The sequence below is a fragment of the Globicephala melas genome, chromosome 20 (genome assembly GCF_963455315.2).
Source record: "Globicephala melas chromosome 20, mGloMel1.2, whole genome shotgun sequence".
Taxonomy (NCBI): domain Eukaryota; kingdom Metazoa; phylum Chordata; class Mammalia; order Artiodactyla; family Delphinidae; genus Globicephala; species Globicephala melas.
The window spans coordinates 35,553,120-35,572,114 of NC_083333.1; the positions used below are offsets into that span (position 1 = coordinate 35,553,120).

The 18,995-nt window shown below is 39.8% G+C and overlaps 1 protein-coding gene across 2 annotated transcripts; it reads left to right on the top strand.

Moving 5' to 3' along the window:
• The first annotated feature begins 169 nt into the window (after positions 1-169).
• On the top strand, positions 170-17,705 carry CCDC47 (coiled-coil domain containing 47). Of its 2 annotated transcripts, none has more exons than XM_030843457.3 (13): positions 170-371; positions 4,667-4,935; positions 5,410-5,517; positions 6,724-6,898; positions 8,344-8,465; positions 8,845-8,910; positions 11,055-11,156; positions 11,357-11,467; positions 12,174-12,259; positions 13,937-13,995; positions 14,497-14,606; positions 14,828-14,995; positions 17,165-17,705. In XM_030843457.3, the coding sequence occupies exons 2-13, from the start codon at positions 4,672-4,674 to the stop codon at positions 17,243-17,245; spliced, it is 1,452 nt and encodes a 483-aa protein (XP_030699317.1). In that variant the 5' UTR covers positions 170-371; positions 4,667-4,671; the 3' UTR covers positions 17,246-17,705. The 2 variants fall into 2 exon arrangements, with proteins under 2 accessions (XP_030699317.1, XP_030699316.1); XM_030843456.3 differs by having other exon boundaries at positions 172-422.
• Positions 17,706-18,995: the final 1,290 nt, after the last annotated feature.

Consider the following 18,995-nt stretch of genomic DNA (forward strand, 5'->3'; position numbering starts at 1 on the left):
GCGACTTTTAGCATCCGGAGCACGGGTTCAGCGTGATGACAACTTGACTGAACCCTAGTGGAGAGCACAGGGATAGGCGCGGGCAGTTCCGGCCCAGGGGCCGGGCTTATGTAACTCTCCCAGCTTCCACACCTCGCCTCAGCTGGGCGGGGGAGGAGGAGGTCTCGCTCGGCCCCCTGAGCTGTGTCCCGCCCCCGCGCCGTGCGCAGGCGCGGACGGGCCGCACGCATTCTACGTAACGGCTGGCGGAGGCTACGTGAAGAGTGGTGCGGCGTGACTGAGCTACCTGGTCAGGCTGTGTCCTAGAGGCGTTGAGGGCAGTAAAACCGCAGTGACCCGGCAGGCGGGGGCCGGCCCGAGAGGCAGGCAGGGTAAGGCGGCAGCCGCAGGAGCGCTGGGCCGGGTTCTAGCACTCGGTACAGGTAGGGAGCGGGCCGTGACGCGCTAGTCGGTGGGGTCGGGCTGGGCCGAGCGGTGACGCTGATTTGCGTGGCCTAACCAGGTCCCTTTTCCCACCCCATCCCCTAAGTCCAGCCTATGGTGACATGCCTCGGTCCCTGCGCCTTCTCGCCTTTCCCGACTTTCTTAAAAACAAACCAGACTTTGTCCACCCCAAGGCCCATTTTTTGTTGGGAGTTCTGATCAGGGTAGGAGTGACTTTTAACGGTTTTTGGGAACTTCCAGAACTGTGAGCAAATGCCAACCCACAGGGCAAAGTTAGAGCAAGCCCACAGCGTGCCAGCAGGAAGAATGGAGCGTAGAATTGATTCTGCTTGCTGGGGAAAGACTAGACCCCGCAGGCTTAACAGAAGCAGCAACCTCTGTGGTCCGTGTTCTCTGAAGGTTTCTAACATGACATGTTTTTATCCAACATGTGTAAGGAGACGGCAATGTCTCCATGATCTCCAGAAGCCTCAGGGTCTGGCCATTGTCAGAAAGGCCTACTCTAAAATGCCAACAAGGAATGATTCCTGCACTTAGTCCTCTTCCGTTTTTAAGTCCAGACCCAATCGCTGAGACTGCCAGGTGAGCTAGCAGAAGAAATCAGACCAGACTTGTTAGTGCTGGGGTGCCCTGCCCCAGGAGTCTCAGGACTGCCTCTCAGGCAGGGAGTTGTGCGTTTGAGAAATGAGTTGACAGGTGCACCAGACAGACTTCTGGGAAGGAAGGCCAAGGCACGGATGGCTTGGATAATTTTAACCTAAATATCCTTAAAGGAGCTCTGTTACAGGGCTGAGTTAACTTAGAAGTGCTTCTGTGGTGTGAACGTTCTAAGTGGAAATTCACTTTGAAATGACCAGACCTTTTGTCAGGGAGTTAATCAAGTTGACTGTGCCAGTGTTAACCTTTATTTGCTTCTATTTGAAAAAGTTTAAAACTGAGATCTGAAAGAGAAACACTAAAAATGAAGTATTTTTACACCTTAAAGGGTGTTCATAAGGCACAGTGGAAGGAAGTAATGGGAACTGCTATTTATTGAGTACCTTCTATGTGCCAAGCACGTATCTCTTGTAATATCCACTACAGCCCTGTGAGGCAAATAGTGAATGACTATCCCTTTTTTGTATGTGGGGAACAGGGGTTTAAGTAATTAGCCCAAGGTCACATGGCTGGCGAATGGTAGAGCTGATGTTTTGAACCAAACCTAACTCCACCAACATACGTGCTCCTTTTCATATGTCTTCCACTTTTGACTGTGAAGCTAAGGGTGTTTGGAGACACATCGCAAGCCTCTTTGAGGTTGTTGTCAAGAGGGCAGCTATGTTTTCCCATAAAATGTCCGCTGGTGCTAACGTCAAAGATCAAATATTGGAAAGGATATAATATTGGCCTATCCTTGGTGGCATATCTCAAATCATTGGTGGCATTTCTCAAATCATTGGTGCCTTTGTCCAATTTTAAGAATATTTCTTGAGCAGCCATGAGTTGCAAGGTATTGGGCAATAGCCTTTGATATTGAGCCAATTTCCTTTATGAATTTATGGTGTTGTAAATATGAGATATAGAATATTCACTATGCCAGAGCACCTTGAGAGATCAGTATTGGGTTGGCCAGAAAGTTCTTTCAGTTAGCGAATGTGTTGTTCAATAAAGTTCTTCACGAAAGTGAAAAATGTGTCTTTTTTGAACTTAAAACCGAACGAACTTTTTGGCCAACCCAATACATACTCCCTTTTGCCACCCATTCACTCTGTTAGTACTCAGCTCCCTGCATCCTGGCTTTCATACTTACCACTTTCTTGCAGTTGCCAATAATGACTTCCTTATTAACATTGGGAAATTTTTGGTCCATATCTTACTTGAACTTTCTGCAGCAATTGAAACCGAGCTCTGTTTCCTTCTTAGAAATATGCTTCTCCTTTGACTTCTGTGCTACCACTTCGACCAAAGTCTCTTTTTCTTTAACCATTCCTTAGTTTCCCATTCCAGTTCTCCCTATTATGCACAACTCTTAGCTGTTATGATTTGTTTCAAGACTTTTTGGTGCTTTTTTTTTTTTTAAACCTAACTCTTAATACTCCCTGGGGATCTATCTCTTCCATTCTCACACCATCTCTATTTCCAGCTTAGGCGCATATCCTGAACTCCAGGCTTATACTTCAAATGCTTCCTTTCCTCCCTTTGTAAAATAGGTTATAATACCTTTTAGGATATTGTGAAAATTAAGAGATAAATGTTAATCATCTAACATACTGCTTGAAAACACTTAAAACTTTTCAACAAGTATTAAATTTAATTTATTGCCTTCCCCCAATTTTTTCGCTCCTTTATTGCTTTTTATTTCAAGGATGACTTTGTCCAGCTGTTAATCAAGCCAAAACTTGGAATCACCCCAGATCTTCCTTCCCCACATTCCTTATATTCAATCACTTTATGCTGACAAATATAATTCTTAATACCTGTCAAATCTGTTTTCCTGTTCATTCCCAATACCACTGCCAGTTCAGTTGTGTTTTATCTCTTATCTAATTATCTCAGCCACTTCCTATTTTTCCCACCTCAGGTGCCCTTTTCTAATTCACCCTCTGTGTGAGCTGTCAGGGTTAAATTGCAAATCTGATTGTGTCACTCTCTTACTTAAATCCTTTAGTTGATTCTAATCATCCAAACTTCTCAGTGTGGTATTTAAATAAGGATGATCAAATAAATAAATAAATAAGGATCATCATGATCTGGCCTGTGCTGGCCTTTTTAGCCTCATTTCCCCCATTTGGGTCGACAAACCCAATGTTCTATCATACCAAACTCCTAAAATGCGCTGTTTCAGCCCTCTGTGCTATAGCTGTTCCTCAGTCTGCAGTGCCTCTTCTTGAGTGCAGGAACTATCCTTTTATTTTATTTTTTAAAGAACATTTTATTATAAGAACATAATAGAAAAATTAGAAAAGTATTCAATATAAAGAAAAATAAAGGCAAAATGTCCATAATCCTATCATACATAATAACTACTATTTATATGTAGATGTATGTATGACCTTCTAAACCTTTTTGTTTGTGTATTTGCTTCTAAAACAACTTGGGTTCTAACTTCATTCATAACAATTTTTAATAAACAAAATAAGTTTGTTTTTTGTATGTATGTATGGTTTAACCGGTTTCAGATTTTCCCTGTCATACTGTAACTCACGTCCTTGAAGCTAGGTTCTCTTGGCATAGTATCTGACATGGTGATATGCTCAGTGAGGGAACATTTTATTTGATATGGTAGGATCATTTTATGAAAAGCAGTGAAAGCCAGAGGAGTTTTATATTATTCTTTGGGTAATTGGTTAGCCTTCATTGGTGATTGAATCCTTATGTAACAGAAGTCATGTTTTAGAAGGATAACGGTAGTTTTTAGTGAGAAGTAGGGAGTAGGGAGAGAGTTGAGCAGGGGAGACCATTTAGGATAATACTGTGGTTCTTGAGTAGTTGGTGTTAGCAAAAATTGCTACTTTAAATAAGTAACAAAATCACTGCTACTGGCTTACGTTGGAGATGCTGCCTGAGAAGTGGATGATAGCAGGGATTCTGGAGGCAAAACTGGCATCAGAACATAGTTCTCTGTCACTTGGTGGTTGTATTACTTAGCACTTCTGTGCCTCATTTTCCTTATCTATGAAATGGGGATGTTAATAAAACCACTTTCTTCAGAGGGTTGTCATGAGGATTAAATTAGTTGCTTTTTGTAAAGCCTTTAGGACAGTGCCTAGCACTTTGTGTCTTAAACATGTGCTTTGATGATGATGATGATGTGCACACATACAGTTGATCTAAGAATGAATAGCTTTTCCATTCATGTATTATTTTTATTACAACCAACAGATAGTTGCATCTCATTCTTCTTTCATTATCCCTCTCCCAGTTTCTATATAAAGCTTTTAATAGGCGTTCAAAAACTGCGTACTGAATACACAGTGTAAATGGAAACCAACCTAAAGAAATTAAATGACTAGTACAAGATTTTACAGGTAACTAGTGAGAGAGTCCAGACTAGAACCCAGGCCTCTTGAACCTCAACTTATTATTCTTCATATAATGCTATCTGAAATGAACAGTATTAAATAAGAGAAAAGTGGGAGAGTCTTATATTTAATTTTTAACTGTTTACAAAATGTGATCGGTATGTGTAGAATGGCAGTCCACTTAGGGTTTTTGTTTTTGTCTTGTTTGACTCATTTTTAAGGGGCAATGAAAGCCTTCCATGCTTTCTGTGTTGTTCTTTTGATATTTGGGAGTGTCTCTGAAGCCAAGATTGATGATTTCGAGGATGAGGAAGACATCGTAGAGTATGATGATAATGACTTTGCTGAATTTGAGGATATCACAGAAGACTCTGTTACTGAATCTCCTCAACGAGTGATAACCACTGAAGATGATGAAGACGAGACTACTGTGGAGTTGGAAGGGCAGGATGAAAACCAAGAAGGAGATTTTGAAGATGCAGATACCCAGGTAAAGGTTCTTTTTTATTGATTTCTTGGGAAAGTGGAAGGATGGGACAATGTGTAACTAGCACTTTTCCCAGACATTAAAAGTAATGCCCAGGTCTAAGGAGACCTTTACCCTCTGGTATGCTCATTTTTATTCAGTAGGTGGAGCTCTTCTAAATGATTGTGGTATGTTCTCACCTTTTACATTCAACAAAAAATGAATTGTATTTTTCTCCTCTATGGAAAGCCTGGATGGAGGATGGTGGAGTGGGGGTGGATATGTATTGGTATGTGGGTGGGTGGGAATTGTATCATTTAGAACTCAGGGTTGAAATGCATGGGGGGGGGTCATCATTTGTTTAAAATATGTAAGATCTCTGTGTTCTGTGCTTGCTGCTTTCATGTTCTTTTTTCCTTACAAATGTTATCTATAAAAATGAGATAAAATTGCTGGTGATGTTAGTGGGGGAAAACAGATTGTGCCTCATTTTCGTAGGAGGGAGATACCGAGAGTGAACCATATGATGATGAAGAATTTGAAGGTTATGAAGACAAACCAGATACTTCTTCTAGCAAAAATAAAGACCCAATAACAATTGTCGATGTAGGTATACAGGTTTTGAATCCCAAACTAACCAACAAAATATCTTGCTGTCATTAATCTCAGAAATATAATTAGTGACACGTAGCTGGTGTTGCTGTAACGTGGGAGCCATGAAAGAGTTTGACATCAGTTCTTCTGATGCAGTGGACACACGGAAAAACAACCTGTATCTTTTGTTGGGTTCTTTTTATATAAATCTATTTATTTATTTATTTTATTTTTGGCTGCGTTGGGTCTTTGTTGCTGCGCGCAGGCTTTCTCTAGTTGCGGTGAGCGGGGGCTACTCTTCATTGCAGTGCACAGACTTCTCATTGTCGTGGCTTCCCTTGTTATGGAGCACAGGCTCTAGGCGCACGGGCTTCAGTAGTTGCGGCACACGGGCTCAGTAGTTGTGGCTCGCGCGCTCTAGAGCGCAGGCTCAGTAGTTGTGGCACACGGGCTTAGTTGCTCCTCGGCATGTGGGATCTTCCCGAACCAGGGCTTGAACCCATATCCCCTGCATTGGCAGGCGGATTCTTAACCACTGTGCCACCAGGGAAGTACCACAACCCATATGTTTTTATTTTAGCTTTCCTAGTTTTATTTACCAAGGAATGAGGAGGATAGACGTTGGGTTTATTTGGGAGGTGGGACTCGGAATCAAGATGAATACAGAGGGCTTTCCAGCGTTTCATCCCATTTGATTATCCTCATATTTCCTTAAAGAATCTTTTACAAAGATGACCTGGAAGGACTTCCCTAGTGGCGCAGTGGTTAAGAATCCGCCTGCCAACGCAGGGGACACGGGTTCAATCCGTGGTCCGGGAGGATCCCACATGCCTGCGGAAGCCCGCATGCCTAGAGCTCATGCTGTGCAACAAGAGAAGCCAATGCAATGAGAAGCCCGTGCACTGCAACAAAGAGTAGCCCCTGCTCGCTGCAACTAGAGAAATCCCACGCGCAGCAATGAAGACCCAACACAGCCAAATAAATAAATAAATAAATAAATAATAAAACCTTCATTAAAAAAAAAAAGTAACACTGAAAAAAAAATGATGACCTGGAAAACCGAAATGGGCATATTTTTCAAAGTATAACCATATTCAGTGACAGTTATCTAACGTATCCACTTCTGTTTATGGGTTTTCTCATTCTCCTTCATACCTTGAGTTAGACTTCGTCCTTCAGCCTCAGCCAACATTAAATGGAACAATTGTTCTTCTTTAGGTTCCTGCACACCTCCAGAACAGTTGGGAGAGTTATTATCTAGAGATTTTAATGGTGACTGGTCTGCTTGCCTACATCATGAATTATATCATCGGGAAGAATAAAAACAGTCGCCTTGCTCAGGCCTGGTTTAACACTCATAGGGAGCTTTTGGAGAGCAACTTTACCTTAGTAGGTAAGTTAGGCTAATACAAGTCTAGCCACCTGTTTGAAAACTTTCTGGTAAGAACTGCTTATTCTGCTCAGTGTAAGCATCTAACTACTTTCATGGACTGCTGAAGAGGATGCTTTTTTTCCTTCTCTCAAGGATCCCTTTTTTGTTAGGTTTTGCATAATGAATAAATCGCATTCATGAAATAATTTTCTCACCTTTCATCAAACATTTGCTGTACAGCTTCAGATAGAATGAGACAATCAGTGTTATCAAAACAAGTTGATAAAAATCTAGCCAAAAGCAAAGAATTTTGACATTTTAGGTAGCTTGTAGCTTGATAAATGCTTTCAATTCATCTTTTAGAAATTGGAAGTCCTTCAAAATTCCTTCAGGTTTTAGGCACTTTAGTGTCAGACCCACTGTAGAGATGTACAAGATGTACACTGATACCTTAGAGGAAGTCCTGTAATGGTGTAGTGTAGGGGGTAAGGTAGACTCACTCACCTTCACTTCAGTTTGGCTTTAAACACTTTGTTTCCCTTTGATAGCAAGCAAGTATCCATCTCTTCTGCCCTTTAGCAGGAATGTGTACTATGTTGTGCTAGGTACTTTGCATACATTGTTTCTTATTTAATCTTTAGAACAATACTGGCAGTTGGATATAGTTTCTGTTTTCCTAAGGAGGGAACTGAAGTCCAGAGAAGTGTTAAAATTTGTCTAAGCTGTTCAACTGCAACCATGATATTAGAACCTAGTCTACCTGCTTCCAAAGTCCATGCTGTCCACTGTACCATATACTATTTCAGTACTTTTTGACCTGGAAATTAGGAAAAAAATAAGCAGCCTTTAATGCCTTCTACTTCCCTTGGTGTGTTTTCATTTGGTGTGTCAGTCTGCTTTACCTTGTAAAGTTGGACACTTTTTTTTGTACATTTGGACACTTTTTTGTACATTAATGAATTAAATGAAGAGAGGAAATTATTGGAATTTGAGCTTTTTGTAGCTCTTAATACCACTGTTATCATTTTGCTGCAGGAAAAACAAGCTTGGATAAAGTTAAATGAAAGGAAACAGTGAGGGAGTGTTGAATAGTTAGTATTAATGGTATTTTTAATTCACTACATAGGTTTTTTTTTTTTTTTAACTTTTGGCAGAGACATTTAAACTGACTTTGCTCCATTTTGTACCTACTCTTGACATACTTATATTCCAAGCTGAATGTCGTTAACTAACAAGGACACACAAGTAATGCTAGAGTCCATAATTTTTTAATGGCAGCAATAAAGCATTTTAAAAGTAAAAGGAATAATGCCCATCTGTTGTAATCTATGTCTAAAGGAGAGTTCTATAATATAGATAAGTATTGTTAACCTAAAGGTACCGTCATTTTGGGGTCAGAGTAGAAGAGTGTGTGGTGATTAGGCCCCAACATTTCCAGTGAATCATGTTAATGGTTTTACCCCTAGGGGATGATGGAACTAACAAAGAAGCCACCAGCACAGGAAAGCTGAACCAGGAGAACGAGCACATTTACAACCTATGGTGTTCTGGTCGAGTGTGCTGTGAGGGGATGCTTATCCAGCTGAGGGTAAGTAGGGAATTTCTGGTACAGTGTATATCTTCCTTTCATTTTTTCCAGTGTGATCCCAAGTCCTGTAAGATCAGTGTCTCATTTTTTTCATGTTTGACTTAAAATGAGATCTAAAAATCATCTTTTGGGAATTCCCTGGTGGTCCAGTGGTTAAGACTCTGTGCTTCCACTGCAGGAGGCCCAGGTTCGATCCCTGGTCAGGGAACTAAGATCCTGCAAGCCATGTGGCACGGCCAAATAAGTAAATAAAAATCATCTTTTTTACTGACTGGCAAATGTAGAGTATATTTGATGAAGCATTTGAGTCCCCCTCCAATGTCTTCTCCTTATAGCAAACAGAAGTTGCAATTGTTCTCTTGGGCTTTTTGTTTTTTAGTTCCTCAAGAGACAGGACTTACTGAATGTCCTGGCCCGGATGATGAGGCCAGTGAGTGATCAAGTGGTATGTATTCTTCCTGCTGGTTTTCTCTGTACAGATTGAATTCTTAACTTCTTAGAGCTTGTTCTATTTCTTGCCAGGATTATATTTGGACTTTCTAACAACTTGTGTCCCTTGCCCAAAAAATGGAACCTTTTCTATCTAGACAGATCATCTTCCACTCAGTGTGAAACTGGGGGTGGAGGTGCAGGTGGGTGTGAGGAGACATATGTGCTTTTTGTGGGGAAAGAGGTAATACTTTGTCACCAGGTAGATCAACAGAATCAACCTGGATGATGGAGGTAAAACAGTTGTCACAGACCATTTGCCCTCACATCTGACTCTGCTTTTGGTATCTGCTTTTATCTTTGGCAGTAGGCTGGGTTTTTTTTCAAATATTTTTTGCCTCAAGTAATACATCTTGGGCTGAATGAGTTCATAACACAATATGGAGACCTTATTGTTTGGTATACTTTCTTTCCTTTGTTAAATTAACATGTTAATCTGAAAATTGTGTCCTTCATTAGAAATGCCACATTCCCCCTCCCTTCATTCTTCCAGTAAATAATTGTGCTGACTCCCACTGCAGCAAGAAACAAAAATACATGAGACAGTCTTTTATATAAGCTAGTAGAACAAGAAATGTATGCATATATATCAAAATACAAAGTAGTATTTGGTTAATAAGTGCTATATTGGTAATATAATTAGGTACTTTTTATTGGATTGAAACTCAATTGTTATTTTAAAGGTCTTATTGTTAGTTGGAAACCTGTTTCTTTTATTTATTTTAATTTTTCTAATGTGGCCGCTGATGATTTAACCCACTAGTTTTTAGAGCCTCCTCAGTTAAAACTCAAAGGAGGAAGTTTTGCTGCATCTTCTGCCATCTTTTTGTAGAAATTATTCTTTAGAGTGTTGTGTTAATCATTTTCAGTTCTTTCCTGAGGTAGATTTAATCTTCTCTTTTCCTCTGAGCCAGCCAGCCTTTTACCTTTTTTGCTGTTTTGGGGGTTTTTTTCCCTGCAATGAAAAGCAGCCTCAACAAACATATGGGTTTTTTATATTTTTAAGCCTTTTTATGTGGGTTCTGCTTAAAAGAGCAGAAAACCTTTCTTTAGCAGCTGACATCTTGCCAGATCTTTGCCATATTTCCCTTCATTAACATTTCCCTTCTTCCACATATATACTGGTAAATTTTGACCCAAACTTCTAAAGATATAGTTAATAAGACAAATAGGGCCATGTTTTATCATACCAGACTCTTTAGGCTATAACTTTATCTCTCTGGCCCAATGTCGAGTATTAAAAACTGTTTAACCTGCCTCTGGGGTGTTTCCAACACCAACAACCAATTCTCTGATTCTCCAGATACCAGTTGGGTGTCCAACAATTCAATTCAATTCTGATACTATCTACTTGGAGTTAATGCCAGATCCCACAAGTTAAAGGTCTCATTCCCACAAGATTGCCCACACTTCAGATGCCAGTTGCAGGCCCCGGGCCACCGTACTTCTGACTGCCCAGCTATAAATCTAGAGTTCCCACAGCCCTCCCCTCAGATTCAATAATTTTCTAGAATAGCTCAGAGAACTCAGGAAAACACTTTACTTACATTTACCAGTTTATTGTAAAGGCTGCAATTCAGGAACAGCCAAATGGAAGAGAGGCATGGGGGTGGGGTGGTGCACAGAGCTTCCATGCCTCTAGAGCTTGGGCCCCTCTTCATAGGGTCATTTAGGCTGTTGGCAGAATTCAGTTCCCTGTGGTTGCAAGTTCCTATTTTCCTGCTAGTTGTCGCTGGGAACTGCTCTTAGCTCCTAGAGGCCATTCTCCGGTCCTTGCCACGTGGTTCCCCTCCACCCCATAGCCCTTTCACACTTTCACCCTTTCTTCAAGTAGGGTCCAGTCCCTTTTGAGGACTCACTTGATTAGGTCAGTCCACCCAGGATAGTGTCCCTTTTGATTAACTGAAAGTCACCTGATTAGGGACCATCTGCCATGTAACACAGCATAATCATGGTAATGATAATACCATCACATTCATAAGTCCTGCTCACATTCGAGGGGAGGATGTATACACCAGCAGGCAGGCATATTGGGGGCTGTCTTAGAAATCTGCCTATCACAGAACCTAACAGGTGAGTTTTGTTGTTTTTTTTTTAAAGCAAATAAAAGTAACCATGAATGATGAAGATATGGATACCTATGTGTTTGCTGTTGGTACTCGGAAAGCCTTGGTACGACTACAGAAAGAGATGCAGGATCTGGTATGTCAGGTTCTTTTTCAAATAATATGTCGAAACTGTGCCTCTTTATTACATAAATGTTTGACTTCAGAGCATAAAGTAATTATATCACTTGAACAGTTGTATCACTTTGAAATAGGTCAGTACATATTCTCTTGAGAAAAAAAATCCTTGTGCATAATAAAATATCATGTCTTACTTTCAACTACGTCTTCCTCTAGAGTGAGTTTTGTAGTGACAAACCTAAGTCTGGAGCGAAGTATGGACTGCCTGACTCCTTGGCCATCCTGTCAGAGATGGGAGAAGTCACAGAGGGAATGATGGATACAAAGGTAAATACAATAGAAGACATACATTTGTAGACCATTTACGGGGCAGTCTCCCTGAAAGTTACACTGTACAAATTCTTCATTTTATCTTCCTTTCCCACACAACCGGTAAAATACTTTCTTTAAACAATAGATTCACTTGTCAAAAAGACAGTTTTATTAGTCAAGAAATTCTCTCTAAATCAAGAACAAATTGTCCCTAGGATTGCCAATGGCTTTCAGGTTTTTTGAAAAAGGACTACTACTTTAATCCTTATCACCATGTCATTTAGTACGTTTGTTAAAGTTTCAGTTTGTGTAGAAGACAGGTATATAAAGAGCTATTTTTTTCCTATTGGTTATGTATGGTAACAGCACATCTTAGTATCATAAAAATATAGGATAGCTCAAAGACAGTTCTAAATGTAAGTTCTGGGTGATGTGGTTGTGAAGAATTCCTAAAATTATTTTAGATTTTATGTTCATGCTTTCACTCGTATTTTGAACACTATTTTGAGATATATTTTCAGCTGCTCAATTTTGATCATTGGTGTGACTAAAGAAGGGCAGTAGTTTCATCATAGGGAGAGTCCTTATTTAAATTTAATTTTTTTTAAGCTTTAGCCTTCATCATGTGCAAAAGTAAGGAGGATTAAAGAGTGAATATCTATGAAAAAAGAGAAGTGCATCAAACCTACTTTAAAAAAATAATTTTCTTTTCTTATTTCAGATGGTTCACTTTCTTACACACTATGCTGACAAGATTGAATCCGTTCATTTTTCAGACCAGTTCTCTGGTCCAAAAATTATGCAAGAGTACGTATGAAATAAAAATATTGAAATCAGTTTTCTTCACTAGCTTTCTGTGTTGAAACACCTGCAAGGTGCTTCTGCAATTTCCCTTCCCAAATGAGTGAGGGAAGTTGGTGACAGCATCCAAGTTTTCCTTTGCTTTGACTGCATGCATCGTGAAGGTAATTGAAAACCTATGGGGGACAATCAAATAAGCCTCCCCAGTTTGCAATTGTCACCGCATGTATGCATCACCCACTCAGTGAGGTAAATGAGAATCTAACAGAATGGCTAATACTAAGAAAATACAATTGGTAGTCTCTGTCCTTTGTAGTCTAGGGTGGTTGTTTTTTGGGGATTTTTTTCCTTTTTAATTTATGATGTGAATCTGTGACGTTTGATTTGTGTTTGATTGCAGGTGTATGCATTTTGTAATTCATGGCCTTTTCCGGCTTTCTACTTTGAATGGTTGAGTGATTATATTCTTTCTAGTGTATTATCAGACACCCTTGATGCCCGTAAAGTTTCTGGCTTTATAGTAATGTTGTTCGAATGTAAATATTCAGGGTTTGAATTTGCTGTTTGATTTCACATCCTGTTGCAGGAGAGCGTATTTAAGTTTACCCTTGGTGTAGAATTGGTTCTGACCTAAATTTTTGGCTAAGGACTGTGGAGTTGAATACAGTTAAAAGCCAATTTGAATTTTAATTTTGTGTCAAAATCACTAAGGTAATCAAAATTACTTATGCCTCTAGATGGTGTTGCATCATCCTTGCCTTGCTGAACTCAGTAATAACGCTTTGGACAAAGTATCACATTGCGGCATTCATGGAGCATTTTGTGTGTGGGGGGAGGTGTGGAGGGTTGAAAGTCAAAGATTGCAAGAGGATTCTTTGAAGAGTCAGAACTAAATTATATATGCTATAGTAGATTATTTCTCAACTTATTCCGAGCCTGACTCAAAAATAAGATCCTTCATCATAGGAAGATAGATGAAGAGTTAGAAATAAAACATAAAAATCCATCAAAATAGGGCTTCCCTGGTGGCGCAGTGGTTGAGAATCTGCCAGCTAATGCAGGGGACACGGGTTCGAGCCCTGGTCTGGGAGGATCCCACATGCCGTGGAGCAACTAGGCCCGTGAGCCACAACTACTGAGCCTGCGCGTCTGGAGCTTGTGCTCCGCAACAAGAGAGGCCGCGATAGGCGATAGTGAGAGGCCCGCGCACCGCGATGAAGAGTGGCCCCCACTTGCCACAACTAGAGAAAGCCCTCGCACAGAAACGAAGACCCAACACAGCAAAAATTAATTAATTAATTAATAAACTCCTACCCCCAACATCTAAAAAAAATAAAAATAAATAAAAGGTTATTTAAAATATGGGCCGCATACTTAAATACAGGCTCATTTCTGGCTCCCCAGGTGAGATGGAATTATCCTGCCTGGAGGGGACATCACTGGAGGTGTTGAAGGATAGGATAAAGATACTTGGGAATGCATCCATCGGATAGACGAGTGGACCAGATGACCTGTAAAGCTCCTTCGGGCTCTGAGACTGTATTTAACTTGGGGATGCCAAGCCAAATACTGTGCTGATTATCTGCACAGTTATCTGTTCATCTAAGTGAATTGGGTGACTTATGTGCATGCAAAGTAACTCTCTCTTGCGTTCCTTCTAAATAGCTCTTTCTTTTATGACAGGGAAGGTCAGCCTTTAAAGCTACCTGACACTAAGAGGACACTGTTGTTTACATTTAATGGTAAGTGTTCTGTGTCCTGTCTGAGTTCTTTGTTTTCTGTGAGATGATCTTAAGGAGAGTATTGTTTCTTTCTAAACAATAGCTATAAAAAACTACATTAAAACTAACCACTGGCGGTCCAGTGGTTAAGACTTTGCTTTCCAATTCAGGGGGTGCTGGTTCGATCCCTGTTCAGGGAGCTAAGATCCCACATGCCTTGCGGCCAAAAAACCCAAAACATAATAACAGATTCAATATTGTGACTAATTCAGTAAAGACTTAAAAAAATGGTCCACATCAAAAAGAAAATCTTTAAAAAAAAAAACCTCATGCCAGCTTATTGGTTTTTTGATTTCTTCAGTAAGAGATCCTTTTATATATTTTAATTTCTATTTTCTGCTGTATTTTAGCTGCCTAAGAAATTTGGAGAAAGGAGCCTATTAATACAAAAAGAAAAAAAAATTAATACAAGAAGTATGAATGCTGCCATTAACTCAATAGGAAAATGGTTTTGTTTTCCAGTGCCTGGCTCAGGTAACACTTACCCAAAGGATATGGAGGCTTTACTACCCCTGATGAACATGGTGATTTATTCTATTGATAAAGCCAAAAAGTTTCGACTCAACAGAGAAGTAAGACCTGCAGCCTTAAGTTGGAGGCTTTTATTGTGTTTTTCCCCCCAAGGGGCGGTGGGGAGGGGGCCCAGCTTTCGATTATTTCAGTGATTTTATCTTTGCTAGTTGACTTAAAAGTGCTACATGGGAGTGGTTTTATGAAAGAATATTAAATGGGATTTTGTATCTGTTTGGATTGAAATGGATTTCTTATGAATTGCTTTGTTTCCTGGGGAAAGGGCAAACAAAAAGCAGACAAGAACCGAGCTCGAGTGGAGGAGAACTTCTTGAAGCTGACGCATGTGCAAAGACAGGAAGCTGCCCAGTCTCGGCGTGAGGAGAAGAAAAGAGCAGAGAAGGAGCGAATCATGAATGAGGAAGATCCTGAGAAACAGCGCAGGCTGGAGGTAAGACAAACTTTTCTTATCACTGGGGTAAAACTCAGATTTATAAGAATGCCTATTTGCGCCATATTGGCTGTTAAGGTAATTCTGTGTAGGAATGTACACAGGCTGAAAGCTTAGCATTTTCTCAGCACTTGGGACAGTTGATAGCGCTGTAAAAAAAAGAATAATCCTTCCTGTTCAAACCATGTTAGATTGAGCCTCAATCCTGGAGAATGATATGAATTATCCTGTTCCCCCAGCATAGGCCCTTTTTGAAAGTTCCACTATCATCTTTCAAGCCAAACACATACTAAGGTAGAAAGAAATTTGGAATTTTAATAGAAGCCAGGACATGTGCCCTATGGTCCACATAAACTTGTTTTATAAAAATTTTATTTTGATTATAGAATTAGAGAATTCTAATATTTTTTCTTTGTATTTTGTTTTCTATTTTGTACATAAGTAGAATCTCAAACTCAAGAGCTTTAATAAGGCTGTAGTCCGTTATGTTTCAAACATCAGCATGTTCTCATGTTTTGTGAAGTAAGATGCTGCAGTCCAGCTCTAAAATTTTAAACCTTGTAAATGCTGATCAAAAAAGAGGAGAACAAAGTTCTGGGAAATGTGAATTTTAATGTGAATAACCTCAAGAATTGAAGAAAATTCTTGTAAGTGGAGGAGGCAAGCTGCCAAGAAAAAGTGAGCCCCTGGACTTCCCTGGTGGCGCAGTGGTTAAGAATCCACCTGCCAGTGCAGGGGACACGGGTTTGAGCCCTGGTCCGGGAAGATCCCACATGCCCCGGAGCAACCAAGCCTGTGCGCCACAACTACTAGAAGCCTGCGCGCCGAGAGCCCGTGCTCTGCAACAAGAGAAGCCACCGCAATGAGAAGCCCGCGCACCTCAACAAAGAGTAGCCCCCAGTCCCTGCAACTAGAGAAAGTCCACGCGCAGCAACGAAGACCCAACATAGCCAAAAATAAATAAATTAATTTTTAAAAAAGAAAAAAAAAAGTGAGCCCCTGTGTGGCACTTTAGTTGCTGGTAGAGTCGTTAATGCTGTTGAGTGAAGTGCCCAGAGTACCACAGCCCTCCTCTCATCCTTTCTCATCAGTCTTTGGTTTGGTTTGGTTTGGTTTGGTTTAGTTGATGGGTATTTTTCCCCTGAAAATAGAGCTCTGTGTTTATGCAATCTTCTTTATAAATATAAATGGCTTTTTAACAGATATACAGGAAGAATCTACATGGACTCATTAATAGATAATGCCTTTCATTTTTCTATGAAAAAAAGTTCTCCAGTTATTTCTAAGTTTGAAACTATAGTAGGTTTAAGTAAAAGAGGGGCCCAGAACTTAAGTCAGATTGTAAGTTGCTTGTGGGTGTAAACCATGTATTTTTTTTTAGAACCACCACTTTATAGTATTTAGGCCTAGGTACCTTGTAAAAAGATCCAGTGAATTAAATGGGAAAGGAGCCAAACAAAACACAAAAAACCCTATAGTGAATTTCTGGCTTGAATGGCTCATTTATACCAATGATCTGGACCTTCCTGCCACTACTGGTAGAGCCTTGTTTTGTTTTGTTACATATTTAATTTGAAAAGTATAGAGAAACATATACACAGACATTAAAATTAACCTTAATTCTACCATGTAAGAACAATGTAACATAATCCTTCAGTTCCCATCCCTAAAACCAACCACTGTTAATACTATATAGTTTATTTAGTCCCTCAACTGTGTATATTCAGTGTACTTATTTCATTTCTTAATGTAGATCATCTTATAAACTTTTTATATTAAAAATATAGCAATCTTTCAAGAAAGTGTCTTTCCATATTCTTTTTTTTTTTTTTTTTTTTTGCGGTACGCGGGCCTCTCACTGTTGTGGCCTCTCCCGTTGCGGAGCACAGCCTCCGAACGCGCACGTGCAGGCTCAGTGGCCACGGCTCACGGGCCCAGCCGCTCCGCGGCATGTGGGATCTTCCCGGACCGGAGCATGAACCCATGTCCCCTGCATCAGCAGGCGGACTCTCAACCACTGCGCCACCAGGGAAGCCCCAGCAATTCTTATAACTATCTTCTGGAATGTTATTTGTGATGCTAGCCTAAATAGTATAGGCAGTATTCTAGTTTTGACTTTTTTTTAAACAAGTACTGAAATCTTAGTTTGCATTCCCTCTTTCTCTCTAGGAAGCTGCCTTGAGGCGTGAGCAAAAGAAATTGGAGAAGAAGCAAATGAAAATGAAACAAATCAAAGTGAAAGCCATGTAAAGTCATCCAAGAGATCTGAGTCCTTATGCCCCCTGTAAGCTCTGAATTTACAGGAAACAAAAAATACCAGTTCATTTCTTATCTTAAAGTTTCCCAGTGACTGAGAAATCCTTATTTCATCATGTGTTCTGTTTTTGGTTTGGAGTTTTACAAAGGTCATAGATACATTGGAAGGACTCTGTTACAGTAATTTTCTTCCAGATAATCAAATTATTTTGATTATTTTATAAAAGGAATAATATATGAAATCTGTGTAGTTTCAAAACATCTTAAAAATTATAACATGAATCAGTACTTTTAGTGCTTGATATTTGAAGAAATATCATGAAATTTATAGATATATAATTAGATTGTTGCTTTTTGTTTAAACTAGGCAGTTGAAATGGCTATGAAGACTGACTCTAAACCAAGATTCCACAGATAACTATTGGAATTGCACAATAAACATTGCTTGGTGTTCTCTTCTGTGTCTACATTAAACTTGTAAAAAAATAAAATTCAGAACACTATATGTGGTGTTGAGATTTCAGGGACTCAACAGTCTAGTTCAGTATATGTTTATAGGTGGGAGGTGCTGATGACAGTATGATAGGATATCTGTAGGCTTTAGGATACTTACATGTATGTGGAAAATTCTAGGGATAGATAATACAGGAGCACGGTTTCCTCCTTACCTGATACCATGAGCTAATGACAATGTGAATGCTGTATTTTAAGTGGTTGTATGTTTTCTTGAGTAACAAATGCATGAAAAATTAACTGCTTCACCTAGATGAGATCAGTGGTCTATGTGAAGTCACAAAAGTTTTCCTTCTTGGTCGCTGCAACGTATGGGATGTTCACGGAGAAGCTCTGTTCTCTGTGTTATGGCCATATCCCTTTGCTTCTCCTTCTGCTTTTATCTCTTCCACAGTTGAGGCTGGGTATATTCTTTCAAAGAAATAGCCATGAATATGCATAAACATACTTTTAAAAATGAACTTTCCTAGACTATTGAGAGTTCCTTCTGCCTCTTGAGGAAGGAACTCTTGGGGGAGAGGCCCATCTACCTGCACAAGCATTTAGCTTGTTCAGATCTCTGCATTTTATAAATGCTTCCTACTAAGAAAGCATTTTTTAAGTCACTGCTTGTACCAGGTAATTTTTGCTGGGGATGGGAAGGGGTTGGGTTTTTTGTGGGAGAGGGGTGAGTGGGTATTTTTTGTTGATGCTTTATGTGCAGGTGTGTTCTGAGGCAATAACAAGTTGCTGTGAAAACAGCATGTGCTGCTGCCTTTGTAACTGCATGGAAACTTTTCACATGGGTTTTTCTCTAGGTTAATGCAGAAATGTATAAACTGGGAGATGCAAATGTAATATTTTTTTTAACAGTTCATGAAATTAAGTTATTAAAATAACAAAATTTAATTACCTCAATGCTATATAATTCTAGAATTAGCCTTGTTTTACAAACCTTTAACCTGCATTTTAGAAATCAAAGTTGGTATGCTTAGCTATCTTTTGATTAATAAAAGCTTTCTTAAAGTCCCACACATTTGGACCATGGCAGCTAATTTTGTAATTTAAGCATTCGTATGAACTACCTATGGACATATATTAAACTAATTGACAAAAGTCTCAGAGTGCCGCCTTTACTTTTCTGGGGTTGCCCTACAAGAGTATAAGCCCATAGTTGTTACCAGTTTTTGGTGTTTTGTTTTGTTTTTGGCTGTGCTGCACGGCTTACGGGATCTTGGTTCCCCAACGAGGG